The sequence below is a fragment of the Macaca thibetana genome, chromosome 14, assembly GCF_024542745.1.
Source record: "Macaca thibetana thibetana isolate TM-01 chromosome 14, ASM2454274v1, whole genome shotgun sequence".
NCBI lineage: Eukaryota > Metazoa > Chordata > Mammalia > Primates > Cercopithecidae > Macaca > Macaca thibetana.
The window spans coordinates 6,937,198-6,950,175 of record NC_065591.1 but is presented as its reverse complement, the minus strand read 5'-3'; the positions used below and the strand labels follow the sequence as shown (position 1 = coordinate 6,950,175).

Sequence of the window (12,978 nt, the reverse complement as noted above, 5' to 3'; positions counted from 1 at the left end):
CCCGCCGTTCTCCCAGGATGTTCCATTGCCCTGGCCAGCCCATGCCGCGGGCTCTGTGACTCCGTCTCCCCTGGCAGAGGAGTGGGGTTGCCTCTCCCTGGGCTGGAAGATCTTTATCCTGCCCTGCTGAGTCATGCCGGCTCCTCCCGAACTCTCCTCTCCCTCCTACCCCGCTGTCCTCCCCTCCGTCAGGCTTCTCCCAGCTTTCTCCAGACTGCCTGGGCTCCCCAGGGTCAAAGGATGGACACCACCTTCCCTGGGGCCATCCCAGTGATGGGAAGCCCCATCTCATGGGCCTGCCATTCCAGTACCACTGAGAGAGTGCCTGCTCTGCCTCCACCAGCTGTGTGACCCCCACCAAGTCTCTAACCCTCCACACCTCTGTTTTCTCCATGTAAAACTGAGTAAGGGACAACTGAGTGAATATAGGTCAAATTGCTGGCACTTAGAAGCAATCAATGACGTTTTATTTATTTACTTATTTATTTATTTATTTTTGAGACAGTCCAGGCTGGAGTGCAGTGGCATAATCATGGCTCACTACAGCCTTGACTTCCGAGGCTCAGGCGATCCTCCCACCTCAACCTCCTGCGTAGCTACAGATGGATGTCACCATGCCTGGCTAATTTTTTGTATTTCTTTTTTCTTTGAGAGTCTTGCTCCGTTACCCAGGCTGGAGTGCAGTGGTGCAATCTCAGCTCACTGCAACCTTCACCTCCCAGGTTCAAGCGATTCTCCTGCCTCACCTTCCTAAGTAGCTGGGATTACAGGCGCCTGCTAATTTTTGTATTTTTGATAGAGATGGGGTTTCCTCATGCTGGCCAGGCTGGTCTCGAACTTCTGACCTCAAGTGATCTGCCTGCCTCGGCCTCCCAAAGTGCTGGGGTTATGGGCATGAGCCACCACTCCTGGCCAATGTTTTTGTATTTCCTTGTAGAAATAGGGTTTTGCCATGTAGCTCAGGCTGGTCTCAAACTCCTGATCTCAAGCAATCTGTCTGCTTCAGCCTCCCAAAGTGCTGGGATTACAGGTGTGAGTCACCTTGCCCAGCCAATAATGTTAAAGAATCTTGTTACCTGCCCCTCATACCGTATCCGTCTGTCTTTGCTAATGGTGTCCTCTCTATCCAAAATGCAGCTGCCCCTGGCGAACTCCCCATGGCTACTCATGTAGACCCTTTGTTCTTCTGCCTTCTTCCTGAAGCCTGTCACTATCACCCCCGCTCTGCTCCCCACCAGACTTCACTCTCCAGGGCCCTTGCTGCTCTCTACTTTGTGTTATGCGTGCTCTCTAGGGACCCGTCTCATCTCTCTCCTCTTTTGTTCCTGAGAGATTCTTGTGGGACTTCAGTGGGTTGAAGAGGGCTGGAGGTGGGGAGGGTGGAATCTCAGGGCACAGTCAGCTCTGAAGGCATGAGAAAAACCAACCAGTCATGACCCAGCCCCGTACTAGACTTTCAGGGTGTCTAGAAGACATGGGTGGTTTAGGTCTATGGAGAGTTCAACCACTTTTTTTTTTTTTTTTTTTGAGACAGAGTCTTTTTCTGTCACCCAGGCTGGAATCCAGTGGCGTGATCTCGGCTCAATGCAACCTCCCCCTCCCAGGTTCAAGCTATTCTCCCGCCTCAGCCTCCCGAGTAGCTGGGATATAGGCACCTGCCATCATGCCCGGCTAATTTGAGCTCACCTCGCTTTCTAGCACCCCCAGCCATCTTTCTGAGGCCCACCTTATGGTCCTTAACAGAGCACTCTGTACATATTTCCATTTCAGCCTTTGGCTGTTGCAGAATTTCAAAATGAAACAGGAACTTAAGGAGATACACAAAGGGCTATAATGCAGAGAAAGGAGAGGTCAGAAGAGGGAGACGTTAGGGGAGACTTTGGAGATGTGGGAGGGAGAATTTGAGCAGCAAAAAAAGGGGGGCCACACCTGGCCTGGAACCAGGACAAGAGTTGGGGAGGAGCTGGCATTCAGACCCACGGAATCCCATCACCTCCCAAAAGCTTTTGGAAGTCCCTGCTATAATATGCCTTGCTGAACAGTGTGGACCTACAGAGAAACACAGCCTGCCTGCCAGGGACTCGGGAGCTGGTGGGAAAGAGGGCAACATAACTTTAATACCAACTAGAGATACGGGCGGCCTGCAGGAGGCTCAGTGCAGACAAGGGCACCTGAAGCAGGCCTCCTCCAGCTTCCAGCTCAGCAGGGAACTTGAGAAAGATCCCTGGATTCTTTAGTATCAGAAAGTCCAGATCTACCACTTATAAGTGACCTGCGTGGGCAACATAGCAAGATCCCCCCCAACTTCCCCCAAAAATTAGCCAGGCATGGTGGCACACACCTGTAGTCCTATCTACTCAGGAGGCTGAGGCGAGAGGATTGCTTGAGCCCAGGAGTTCAAGACTGCAGTGAGCTATTGAGCCACTGCACTCCAGCCTGGTTGACAGAGTGAGACCCTGTCTCCAAAAAAAAAAAAAAAAAGTGAGCCTCTTAGCCTCACCAGACCTCCAGGGTTCAGTGAGGCCCAGATGAGATAATAAAGCAAAAGGGCTTTGCAAGCTGCAGAGCTTAAGGAGATGGGAGAGACCTCTGATCTCCCCACAGTGTAGGCTGTCACTCCTGTTTACTGAGCTCTGCCCAATTCCCTGTCTCTGCAGTGAAGCATTTGAATATGGCACGCAATCTCACGTGGCCCTCCTGAGGCTGGTGCTGTTGTAGTTGCCATTTTACCATGGGTAAACTGAGGCACAGAGTTCTATAACTTGTCCAAAGCACACAGGCAGGCAGCCTGGCTCTGGAGTACCCGGTTCTTAATTAGCAGCTCCCTCCCCACCTTGCCCCTAGTTCCCAAAAATCTCCTCCCTGCCCCTATCTCCCCTGTAATAGGCCTGTCTCAGCCTGGGAGGATGCCCTCTCTGTCCCCTTCTGTCCCACCCAGCAAAACATGAGCACAAAACTGCCTCCACAGAGGCCTGCCCAAGGTGGATCATCAAGGTTTCTGTTCCCGGAGCTGGCACTGGACATGGTGTCTGTCTCCCTCTGCTGGTCTCTTAGGGGACAGCCCAGCCAGGATGCTTTCCCTGAAGCTGGTGGCGCCTTTTCTCTCCCAAACAGTGGATTCTGAGTGTTGGAGAGGTTGAGGAAAGGCCAGGGACACAGGCCAGGCTCTAACTTATGGGACTCCACATTGCCTCTTGGGGTCCGTGTTGCCAGAAGCCTGCCTCCAACAGGAGTGCAAAGGGGGGTGCTAGGGAGACCAAGCCACCTCCCTGATGCCTGCCCTGGGGGACAGGCCTCAAAGAGCCTCCTTTCCCTTCTAACCCATGAATGGAGCCATCATCCATGGATGTATCTAAATCTTTTGTGAAGCTGTTTCTATTTCCAGCTGAGACGACATCTTGGGGTAATGAGTTCCATCAGTGTCCTCCCGTGCTGGGTGAAGCACACTGCCTTTGATTTGTCCTAAACTTACCTCACTTGCGCTCCAAGGGGGCCTGTAATTCCAGTGTGCCAGGTTTTGGTGAACACGCCTGAACTTCTCCCTTCCCATCCTCACTGTGGGTTTAAAAAAATTCATCCCATCTCCCCTCCACCTCCAGCCCTGCAGACTCAAAAGACCTGGTCCCTCATCTGTGCACAGTGCCTGGCAGTGTGGGCACATCCATTATCTCATGCCAGGCTCTAGCAGCTTGGGAGGAAGGCAAGGGCTCATATTCTCCTCTCGAGGCAGAGGCGCAGGAAAAAACTGAGGCTCAGACAAGGGCCTGATGCCATCTGAGTGGGGCTGAAGCTGCATCCAGGTCCCTGACTTTGAGCACAGACCCCAGGTCCTCATACCTATCTCTCACCCACACACAGGGTTCCTGGTTCCTGGTTGCTCCCAGCTCCTTATCCCGCTGTGTGCCCCCTCTTCTGCACCTGAAGTGGGTTACTGGATATGCCAAATGTAGGCCTGGAAGGGATTCCTGGCCTCAGATTGGAAAGCTACCTTCCAGGGGCCAGAGGGTCGGGGGAGGTGTGACAGCCAATTATAGCTTCTCCCCCAAGCTGGGATGGATGAGAGGCGTAGGGGAGTCACGGGGCCCCTTCAGGATCACAGCATGTCAAGGTTAGAAGGGACCTCAGTGAGTACCTCCTACTCTCCCCAGCCCCCACCAACACATCATACAGATGAGGAAGCAGTCGAGACAGGGAGGGATTTGCACAAATCACACAGCGGGACAGGAACACATCCTACCACGGCTCCCGGCTTCCCACTCTAGCCTTCTTTCTCTTCTAAGCCTTTCAGAAAGTTCCGAGTTCTGACTTTTGGCAAGGGAGTGGGAGGGTAACTGAAAAATGCTCAATATGAGTCGAAAGACTGTATGTCGACCGGGGGCAGTGGCTCACACCTGCTCCTGGCTGATATAAAGGGCCGACATGGTTCCTGCCCTTGTGAGGTGGACAGACCAGTGGAGAAGACAGATGTAAAACGTATGAAAAAAAGCATATGTCTCCCTTCTCTTCTGCCTAGGGTCCTCAAGGCCATAGGACTCCATAACTCTATAGGTGTCAGGGGCAGAAACAGGACTATGTGAAGATTCACAGCCTCCCATTTCCTTGCCTTCAGGGAGCTTCAGCATCTACCCTTGTTCCAGGCGGCTGCTCAGGTAATGAGTACGAGGCAGAGGTGGGAAGGCTGTGCTGGTTTACACGTGGTGGGGGAGGGGTCCAGAGCACAGGATGAGGCTGAGAACATGGGGACAACTATCAAGCAGGGAGAGATGGGACTGTGGGTGGAGTGCTAGAAGTTGAGTGTTTCTTTCAGCACTGTGCTAAGAGTGACTTAGAGACAGCTCAGCTGCACTTGGCTCATGCTAATTTATTTGTTTGTTTGTTTATTTTTCCATGCCCTTTGTCAATAGGAACGGTTTATAGATATTCACTCATTCATTTTTTGAGACGCAGCCTCACTCTGTCGCCCAGGCTGGAGTGCAGTGGTGTGATCTTGGCTCACTGCAAACTCCACCTCCTGGGTTCTAGCGATTCTCCTGCCTCAGCCTCCTGAGTAGCTGGGACTACAGGCACGTGTCACCATGCCTGGCTAATTTTTGTGTTATTAGTAGAGATGGGGTTTCACCATGTCAGCCAAGCTGGTCTTGAACTCCTGGTCTCAGATGATCTACCTGCCCCGGCCTTCCAAAGTGCTGGGATTACAGGCATGAGCCATCGCACTTGGCCTTTTTTTTTTTTTTTTTTTTTTTTTTTTTTTTTGAGAAAGGGTCTGGCTCTCTTACCCAGGCTGCAGTGCAGTGGCGCTATCTTGGCTCACTGCAACCTCTACCTCCTGGGCTCAAGTGATCCACCCGCCTCCGCCTCCCAAAGTGCTGGGATTAAAGGTATGTGCCGCTGCACCCAGCTGGTTTACACATTTTTAAATGTAACATCTATTTATTCATTTACTGAGTGCCAGACCCTGTGTGAGGTACATACAGCAACAAACAAAACAGATATGGATGCTGGGCACGGTGGCTCACGCCTATAATCCCAGCACTTTGGGAGGCTAAAGAAGGAGGACTGCCTGAGCCCAGGAGTTCAAGACCAGCCCGGGCAACAGAAGGAGACCTTGTCTCTAACAAAAATACAAAAAAAAAAAAAAAATTAGCTGGCTGTAGTGGCACGCGCCGGTAGCCCTGAGCTACTTGGGAGGTTGAGGTGGAAGGATCGCTTGAGCCTGGGAAGTTGAGGCTGCCGTGAACCATGATTGTGCCACTGCACTCCAGCCTGGGTGACAAAGCAAGACCCCATCTTAACAAACAAAACAAAACAGAACAAAACAAAACAAAGCCAAGGCCGGGTGCAGTGGCTCACGCCTGTAATCCCAGCACTTTGGAAGGCTGAGACGGGCAGATCAGTTAAGGTCAGGAGTTTGAGACCAGCCTGGCCAACATGGCTAAACCCCATCTCTAATAAAAATACAAAAATTAGCCAGGCGTGGTGGCACACGCCTGTATTCCCAGGTACTTGGGAGGCTGAGGCACAATAATTGCTTGAACCCCAGAGGCGGAGATTACAGTGAGCCAAGATCGCGCCACTGCACTCCAGCCTGGATGACAGAGCGAGACTCTGTCTTCAGGAAAAAAAAAAAAAAAAAAAAAAAAAAAACTAGATATGGTTCCTGCCCTTATGAGGCAGACACACTAGTGAGGAGGACACATGTTAAATAGGAAAACACAGGTACGAAATAATGTGATAAGTGCTGTGGCTAAAACAGGGCCTAGCTAGAGCGTACTGGGGTGCTGGTGGGGGCAGAAAAGGCCTCACTGAGCCCGGAGGAAGAGAAGCACCACCACATTAGAAGGGGTAAGATGATGCCAAGTGGTGGGGACAGCTAAGGATGTGCTAAGATCCCCAGGTGGAAGAGGAAGTGGGGCGTTCAGGGAGCCCACACGGTTGGCATGGCTGTGCAGGTGATCAAGGGGAGGCAACAGGTGCAGAAATGGGTAGGGACGGCTCCTGCAGGTTCAGGGCAGAGTTTGGATTTTATGGCAACCACTTGGAGTGTGCAAACACAGGAGAGGCATGACACAATGGACATTTTAGGAGGGTCACTTTGCTGCTGTATGGAGAGTGGCCTGGGGGGGGCAGGGTGGAGGCAGGAGACCATTGAGAGCTGTTACAGTCATCCAGGTGAGAGGATGGTGACCTAGGCCCTGGAGATGGAAGAGGAGGGCAAAGCTGCCACCTGTTAAGTTACCACCTGTTTGGGAGGCAGAGTGGTCAGGACTTAACTGAAAGATTGTGTAGGGCTGAGGGCGAGCATGAGGTCAAGGATGACTCCCAGCATACTGAGCCGGATGCCCAGGGACAGGGGGCACTATTTCTATGGATCCCCTGGGAAGGGGAAGGGAAGAGTTAACTCCTCCCCCAGGACTCCGCGGAAAGGGCCAGGGCTGGAGACCAGGGGAGCGGAAAGAGAGGGAGAAACAAAGTGTATGCATGTATCCAAATGTCAGCTGTACTCTCTCTATGTGTACAATTATTATGTATCAATTCAACTCATTTGAAAGTGGGTCTGGAGAGCAAGGGGTGCAGAGACAAATAAATCTTCTCCACTACCACAGGATCTGAGGGGCAAGGCACAGACAGGCCCTACGGGAACACAGGGATGCCCTGGGCCCTTCAAAGAACCACCAGAGCCTTGGTACTGTGGGGAGAATAGGGGTCAGTGAGTTTCTCTAGGACTCCCTTACATTTTACTCACCTGGACCTGGAGGCCCAGGAGAAGGGGAAGACCTTCCAGCTGATGCATCCCCACCTGGCACACAGTCTGTTTTTTTTTTTTTTTTTTTGAGATGGAGTCTTGCTCTGTCGCCAGGCTGGAGTGCAGTGGCACGATCTCGGCTTACTGCAACCTCCACCTCCCGGGTTCAAGCAATTCTCCTGCCTCAGCCTCCAGAGTAGCTGGGACTACAGATGCTCGCCAACACGCCCGGCTAATTTTTGTACTTTTAGTAGAGAAGGGGTTTCACAATGTTGGCCAGAATGGTCTGGATCTCTTGACCTGGTGATCCGCCCGCCTCAGCCTCCCAAAGTGGTAGGATTATAGGCATAAGCCACCACGCCCGGCCAGTCTGAGGTCTTTTAAAAACACAGGCCCGGGCTGGGCGTGGTGGCCCATGCCTGTAATCCCAGCACTTTGGGAGGCCAAGGCGGGCAGATCACTTGAGGTCAGGAGTTCAAGACCAGCCTGGCCAACATGGCGAAACCCGTCTCTACTAAAAGTACACAAATTAGCTAGGCCTTGTGGCAGGCACCTGTAATCCCAGCTACTTGGGAGGCTGAGGCAAGAGAATCGCTTGAACCTGGGAGGCGTGATCGTGCCACTGTACTCCAGCCTGGGCGACAGAACGAGACTCTATCTCAAAACAAACAAAAAAACCCCCCACACAAAAAAAGACCAAAAAAAAAAAAAAAAAACCCAAAAAAAAACCAGGCCGGATGCAGCGGCTCACGCCACTTTGAGAGGCCAAGGCGGAAAGATATCTTGAACCCTAGAGTTGAGACGGACCTGGGCAACATGGCAAGACTCCGTCTCTACAAAAAAAAAAAAAAAAAAAAAAAAAAAAAGCCGGGCGTGGTGGGTGTGCCTGTGGTCCCAGATACTCAGGAGACTGAGGTGGGAGGATACCTTGAGCCCAGGAGTTCCAGGCGACAGTGAGCCGTGTTCGCGCCACTGCACTCCAGCCTGGGTGACAGAGCAAGAATATGTCTCGGGGAAAAAAAAAAAAAGGCACATAACCACGATCTACCCTCGTAAAACATTTCTAGAGCGTCCCAGCGGTGCCCCTCATCATCTGACGGCCCCTAAGCCTCTCTGAGACTCACAGACCTACTCCCCTCTCCAGGGGGCGGAGCCCACACCGCTGAGCATTTACTCTTGTTCCTCCCTCTGCCAGGAGCACCGTTCTACCCCTTTCTGCCTGGAGAAGCTGCCGTTTTTCCTTCAAGGATCCTCGAAGCCAGAAGGAGCAGCCACCTCCCACTCCCAGCTGCTGCAAGCAAGCTGCTTTGACCTCTTTCTAGAGTTGGGGATTGCTGCTGGAGTTCGAGTCTCCGGCCCAGAGTGGGTGCGATGGTCTTGCTTGCACCCTGTATCCTCCGACAGACGCCCGGGAACTCTACTCAGTGGGTGACCCCAGAGAGCTCGCACCCACATTCGGACTCCGAGTCTAGCGCTCGGTCCACTGCACAGGAACCTCGCGCCCCAGAGCTGCGTCCTCTCTGCCCTTCGCGATCCGATGCGCGGCCCGCGGGACGCCCCGATCTCCAAGGGCGCGGAAGGCCGAGGCGTGCCTGGAGAGCCAGGAGCAGCTGACGGGCGCCGCGGGCTTCCCGGGTCACGTGACACCCGGGGCAACGTGTGCCGTCACGTGACGGCGGAGCCTGTGAACGTTTTTCTCACGTGACGGAGGCGCCTGCGTGTGGACCAATGGGGAGGCGGGGGAGGGGCTGGCAGGGGCGGTGCGCGGGAAGGACCCCGGGCTCTGAGGTCGCGGAGTGTGGGGTAGTGCTGGCCGCTGGCTGGGCGCTGGGGCAGCATGAAGTGCCTGGTCACGGGCGGCAACGTGAAGGGTGAGTGCGGGTCGGCCTGGCAGCGGCGGTGCAGGAGCCGCGGAGCCGCCAGCCTAACCCCCTTCCGCTCTCCTCCCCGCAGTGCTCGGCAAGGCCGTCCACTCCCTGTCCCGCATCGGGGACGAGCTCTACCTGGAACCCTTGGAGGACGGGGTGAGGGGCTGGGGTGTGGGGGGGCGGGTGGGACTCCAGCCGGGAGCGGGTAACCCGGACTCGAGTCTCGCCCCCACTAGGCGGGATGACCGCTGGCAGATTTGTCGGCAGAGTTTCAGTTTCTCAGCCTAGCGCCTGTCATCTTCCCAGGCCGGTGTGTGAATTGAAAGCTGGCCTCCTGCGAGCTCCCAGGGGGTAACGTGCCCTTAGAGAAACTCGGGGAAGGCCTGGGTGTGCGACCGCTCCTCTGCGGCAGCAGCGCCGAGGCCGACTCTGAAGGCTTCATGGGGAAGGAGGGTTTCAGCAGGTGGTGGCAGAGCGGGAGGACGATAGAGCAAGTGTGTGAGCAGAAGCAGCCGGAGGGCTGGGTCTGTGGCTGCCCCCTGACCACGTCCCTCTCCCTGCTCTTCGTGGCCCAGCTCTCCCTCCGGACGGTGAACTCCTCCCGCTCTGCCTATGCCTGCTTTCTCTTTGCTCCGCTCTTCTTCCAGCAATACCAGGCAGCCACCCCTGGTCAGGACCTGCTGCGCTGTAAGATCCTGATGAAGGTGAGGCCCTTCCCTCAGCAGTGGCACTGCCCCACCCCAGGAATCTCCACCAGCTGTGCCTCTGCCCTGGGGTACTCAGTAGATGCTAAGTGGGGAGAGAGACACGTGCAAGTCCAATCCATGCAAAACACAGGGAGGGCCTTGGTAAAAGCATCACAGCGGGGACCTGAGAGGGTGGTGAGGCTCAAGTTCGTCAAGAAAGGTAAGCAGGTCTTTTGGCCGGGTGCGGTGGCTCACACCTGTAATCCCAGCACTTTGGGAGGCTGAGGTGGGCAGATCATGAGGTCAGGAGTTCAAGACTAGCCTGGCCAACATGGTGAAACCCCGTCTCTACTAAAAATACAAAAATTAGCCGGGTGTGGTGGTGGGCGCCTATAATCCCAGTTACTTGGGAGGCTGAGGCAGGAGAATTGCTTGAACCCGGGAGGCGGAGGTTGCAGTGAGCCAAGATCGCACCACTGCACTCCAGCCTGGGTGACAGAGCGAGACTCCATCTCAAATAAAAAAAAAAAAGAGAAAGGTAAGCAGGTCTTTCAAGGCATTGCAAGCATAAGGAAGAGCATGAATGAGGCCTAGAAGGATGCCAGTGTCCCGTGTGATGTGGGAGCCCTTTTCCCGGAGTTACATGCTGGGCCCATGATTGGTGTGGGCCTACACGGGACAGGAGAGCTTGTTGCAGAGATGCGGTGCTAGGCTGAGGTGTCTTATCCCATTTAGTCCTTCCTGTCTGTCTTCCGCTCACTGGCGATGCTGGAGAAGACGGTGGAAAAATGCTGCATCTCCCTAAACGGCCGGAGCAGCCGCCTGGTGGTCCAGCTGCACTGCAAGTTCGGTGAGTGGGCAGCCGGACAGCCAAGGGGTGCCTCAGCAGGGAGGTCGGCGAGGCCCACTGAGACCCTATCGCCCATCCAGGGGTGCGGAAGACTCACAACCTGTCCTTCCAGGACTGTGAGTCCCTGCAGGCCGTCTTCGACCCAGCCTCGTGCCCCCACATGCTCCGCGCCCCAGCACGGTGAGCACACCCCTGCCCTCAGCTCAGCTCTAGGTCTCTCTCTTCCTTCTTTGGGGCCTCAAGGGTTGATTTAAGAAGGTATGTCCTTCATTTCCCTGCAGAGTTTCTGTGAACCTCAAAGACATCCCATGGCCCGCTATGTGCTCAGGTCCTTACGTGGCTCTTTAAAGGCAGACGGTGGCATGGAGGAGGGGCAGGCGCCTCCTTGCTCCATTCTCCTCACTGTTAGGAGCCTTCGTTCTCCATCCCAAAGGTCTGACTTGACTTTCTGGCTGCTCAGACCCATTCCAATTCCTCCTCTAGGGAGCAGATTTCTGGCCTGCCACCAAATCTCTTGTCTGGCTTGAGTAACCTTGAAGGTCTTCCCTTAACCTGTGGCTCAGAGGCTCACACCCCTTCTCCGGCCTGGGCATCCTTCCAGAGGTGCTCCCCACTCAAGGGCAGCCTCTTTTCCTGACTGCCCAGGATCAAGGAGTCCCCAAGGCCAGGGCAGGAGGCTGGAGGGGAGATTGTGGTTCAGGAGGGCTGCCTGAGTAATCAGCTGTGGGTGGAGCCATTCTGGGCAGTCCGAGCACCGGGGGCTGTCTGGGGCCAGGGAAACAGGGACTCCAGTGGAAGCAAAGGTCCCTGGCAAGGACCAGTTCAGAGAGGAGTGGGCTCTCCCCCTGTCCCTGTCCCACGCTGGACACTGCTTGTATTCAAGTGGCCCAAGGTCCTGCTTATTTCTCAGGGTGACTGAATGTCCCTTTGGGTCCTGACATCTGTTTCCCTAGGTTCTCTTGAGCCAGCACTGCTCAGAGCTCTTTTGGGTAGAGAGGGGGGCCAATTCCTTGGGCTGCATTTAGGGTTTTTTTCTTGGTTTTTTTTTGAGATGGAGTTTCGCTCTTGTTGCCCAGGCAGTGGCACGATCTAGGCTCACCACAACCTCCGCCTCCCGATTCAAGTGATTCTCCTGCCTCAGCCTACCAAGTAGCTGGGATTGTAGGCATGCGCCACCATGCCTGGCTAATTTTTTGTATTTTTAGTAGAGACAGGGTTTCTCTTTGTTGGTCAGGCTGGTCTTGAATTCCCGACCTCAGGTGATCTGCCCGCCTCAGCCTCCCAAAGTGCTGAGATTATGGGCGTGAGCCACTGCGCCCTTTTGTGTGTGTGTGTGTGTGAGATGGAGTCTTGCTCTGTCGCCCAGGCTGGAGTGCAGTGGCGGGATCTCGGCTCACTGCAAGCTCCGCCTACCGGGTTCACGCCATTCTCCTGCCTCAGCCTCCCGAGTAGCTGGGAGTACAGGCGCCTGCCATCACGCCTGGCTAATTTTTTGTATTTTTAGTAGATGGGGTTTCACCATGTTAGCCAGGATGGTCTTGATCTCCTGACCTCGTGATCCGCCCGCCTCAGCCTCCCAAAGTGCTGGAATTACAGGCATGAGCCCCCACACCTGGCCCCCAGTCTCTTTTTTTAAAAAATGAGCAGTCGTTTCTCTCATTTTGTTTGTTCTGAGACGGAGTCTTGCTCTGTCGCCCAGGCTGGAGTGCAGTGGTGCAATCTCAGCTCACTGCAATCTCCCCCTCCCAGGTTGAAGCAATTCTCCTGCCTCAGCCTCCCGAGTAGCTGGGATTACAGTTATGCACCACCATGCCTGGATAATTTTTGTATTTTTAGTAGAGACGAGGTTTCACCATGTTGGCCAAGCTGGTCTCGAACTCCTGACCTCAAATGATCCACTGCTTCGGCCTCCCAAAGTGCTCGGATTGCAGGCATGAGCCACTGCACCCAGCTACTCTGTTTTTTTTTTAATCCTTGTGCAGGAGCCTCGCTAATCTTTTGCATGCTGCAGTTTTAGCGTATGTGCTGCTGAAGCGAGCGCTGTCTCATGAATAATTTTTTTTTTTTTTTTTTTTTTGAGACGGAGTCTCACGCTGTTGCCCAGGCTGGAGTGCAGTGGCGCGATCTCGGCTCACTGCAAGCTCCGCCTCCCGGGTTCCCGCCATTCTCCTGCCTCAGCCTCCTGAGTAGCTGGGACTACAGGCGCCCGCCACCGCGCCCGGCTAATTTTTTGTATTTTTAGTAGAGACGGGGTTTCACTGTGGTCTCGATCTCCTGACCTTGTGATCCGCCCGCCTCGGCCTCCCAAAGTGCTGGGATTACAGGCTTGAG

The 12,978-nt window shown here is 54.4% G+C and overlaps 1 protein-coding gene across 7 annotated transcripts in view; it reads left to right on the top strand.

Moving 5' to 3' along the window:
* The window catches only part of RAD9A (RAD9 checkpoint clamp component A), a 79,023-nt gene that overhangs the window by 63,154 nt on the left and 2,891 nt on the right, over positions 1-12,978 (top strand). For 5 of the 7 annotated variants that reach the window (XM_050756735.1, XM_050756738.1, XM_050756737.1 and 2 more), the window contains exons 3-8: positions 4,514-4,649; positions 8,439-9,114; positions 9,197-9,267; positions 9,687-9,815; positions 10,533-10,647; positions 10,728-10,827. In XM_050756735.1, coding sequence (XP_050612692.1) covers positions 9,081-9,114; positions 9,197-9,267; positions 9,687-9,815; positions 10,533-10,647; positions 10,728-10,827 — 449 coding nt within the window. In that variant the 5' untranslated portion in view covers positions 4,514-4,649; positions 8,439-9,080. Of the gene's footprint in view, positions 1-4,513; positions 4,650-8,438; positions 9,115-9,196; positions 9,268-9,686; positions 9,816-10,532; positions 10,648-10,727; positions 10,828-12,978 lie in introns of those variants that run through there. The other 2 variants (XM_050756741.1, XM_050756739.1) reach the window with 2 other exon arrangements.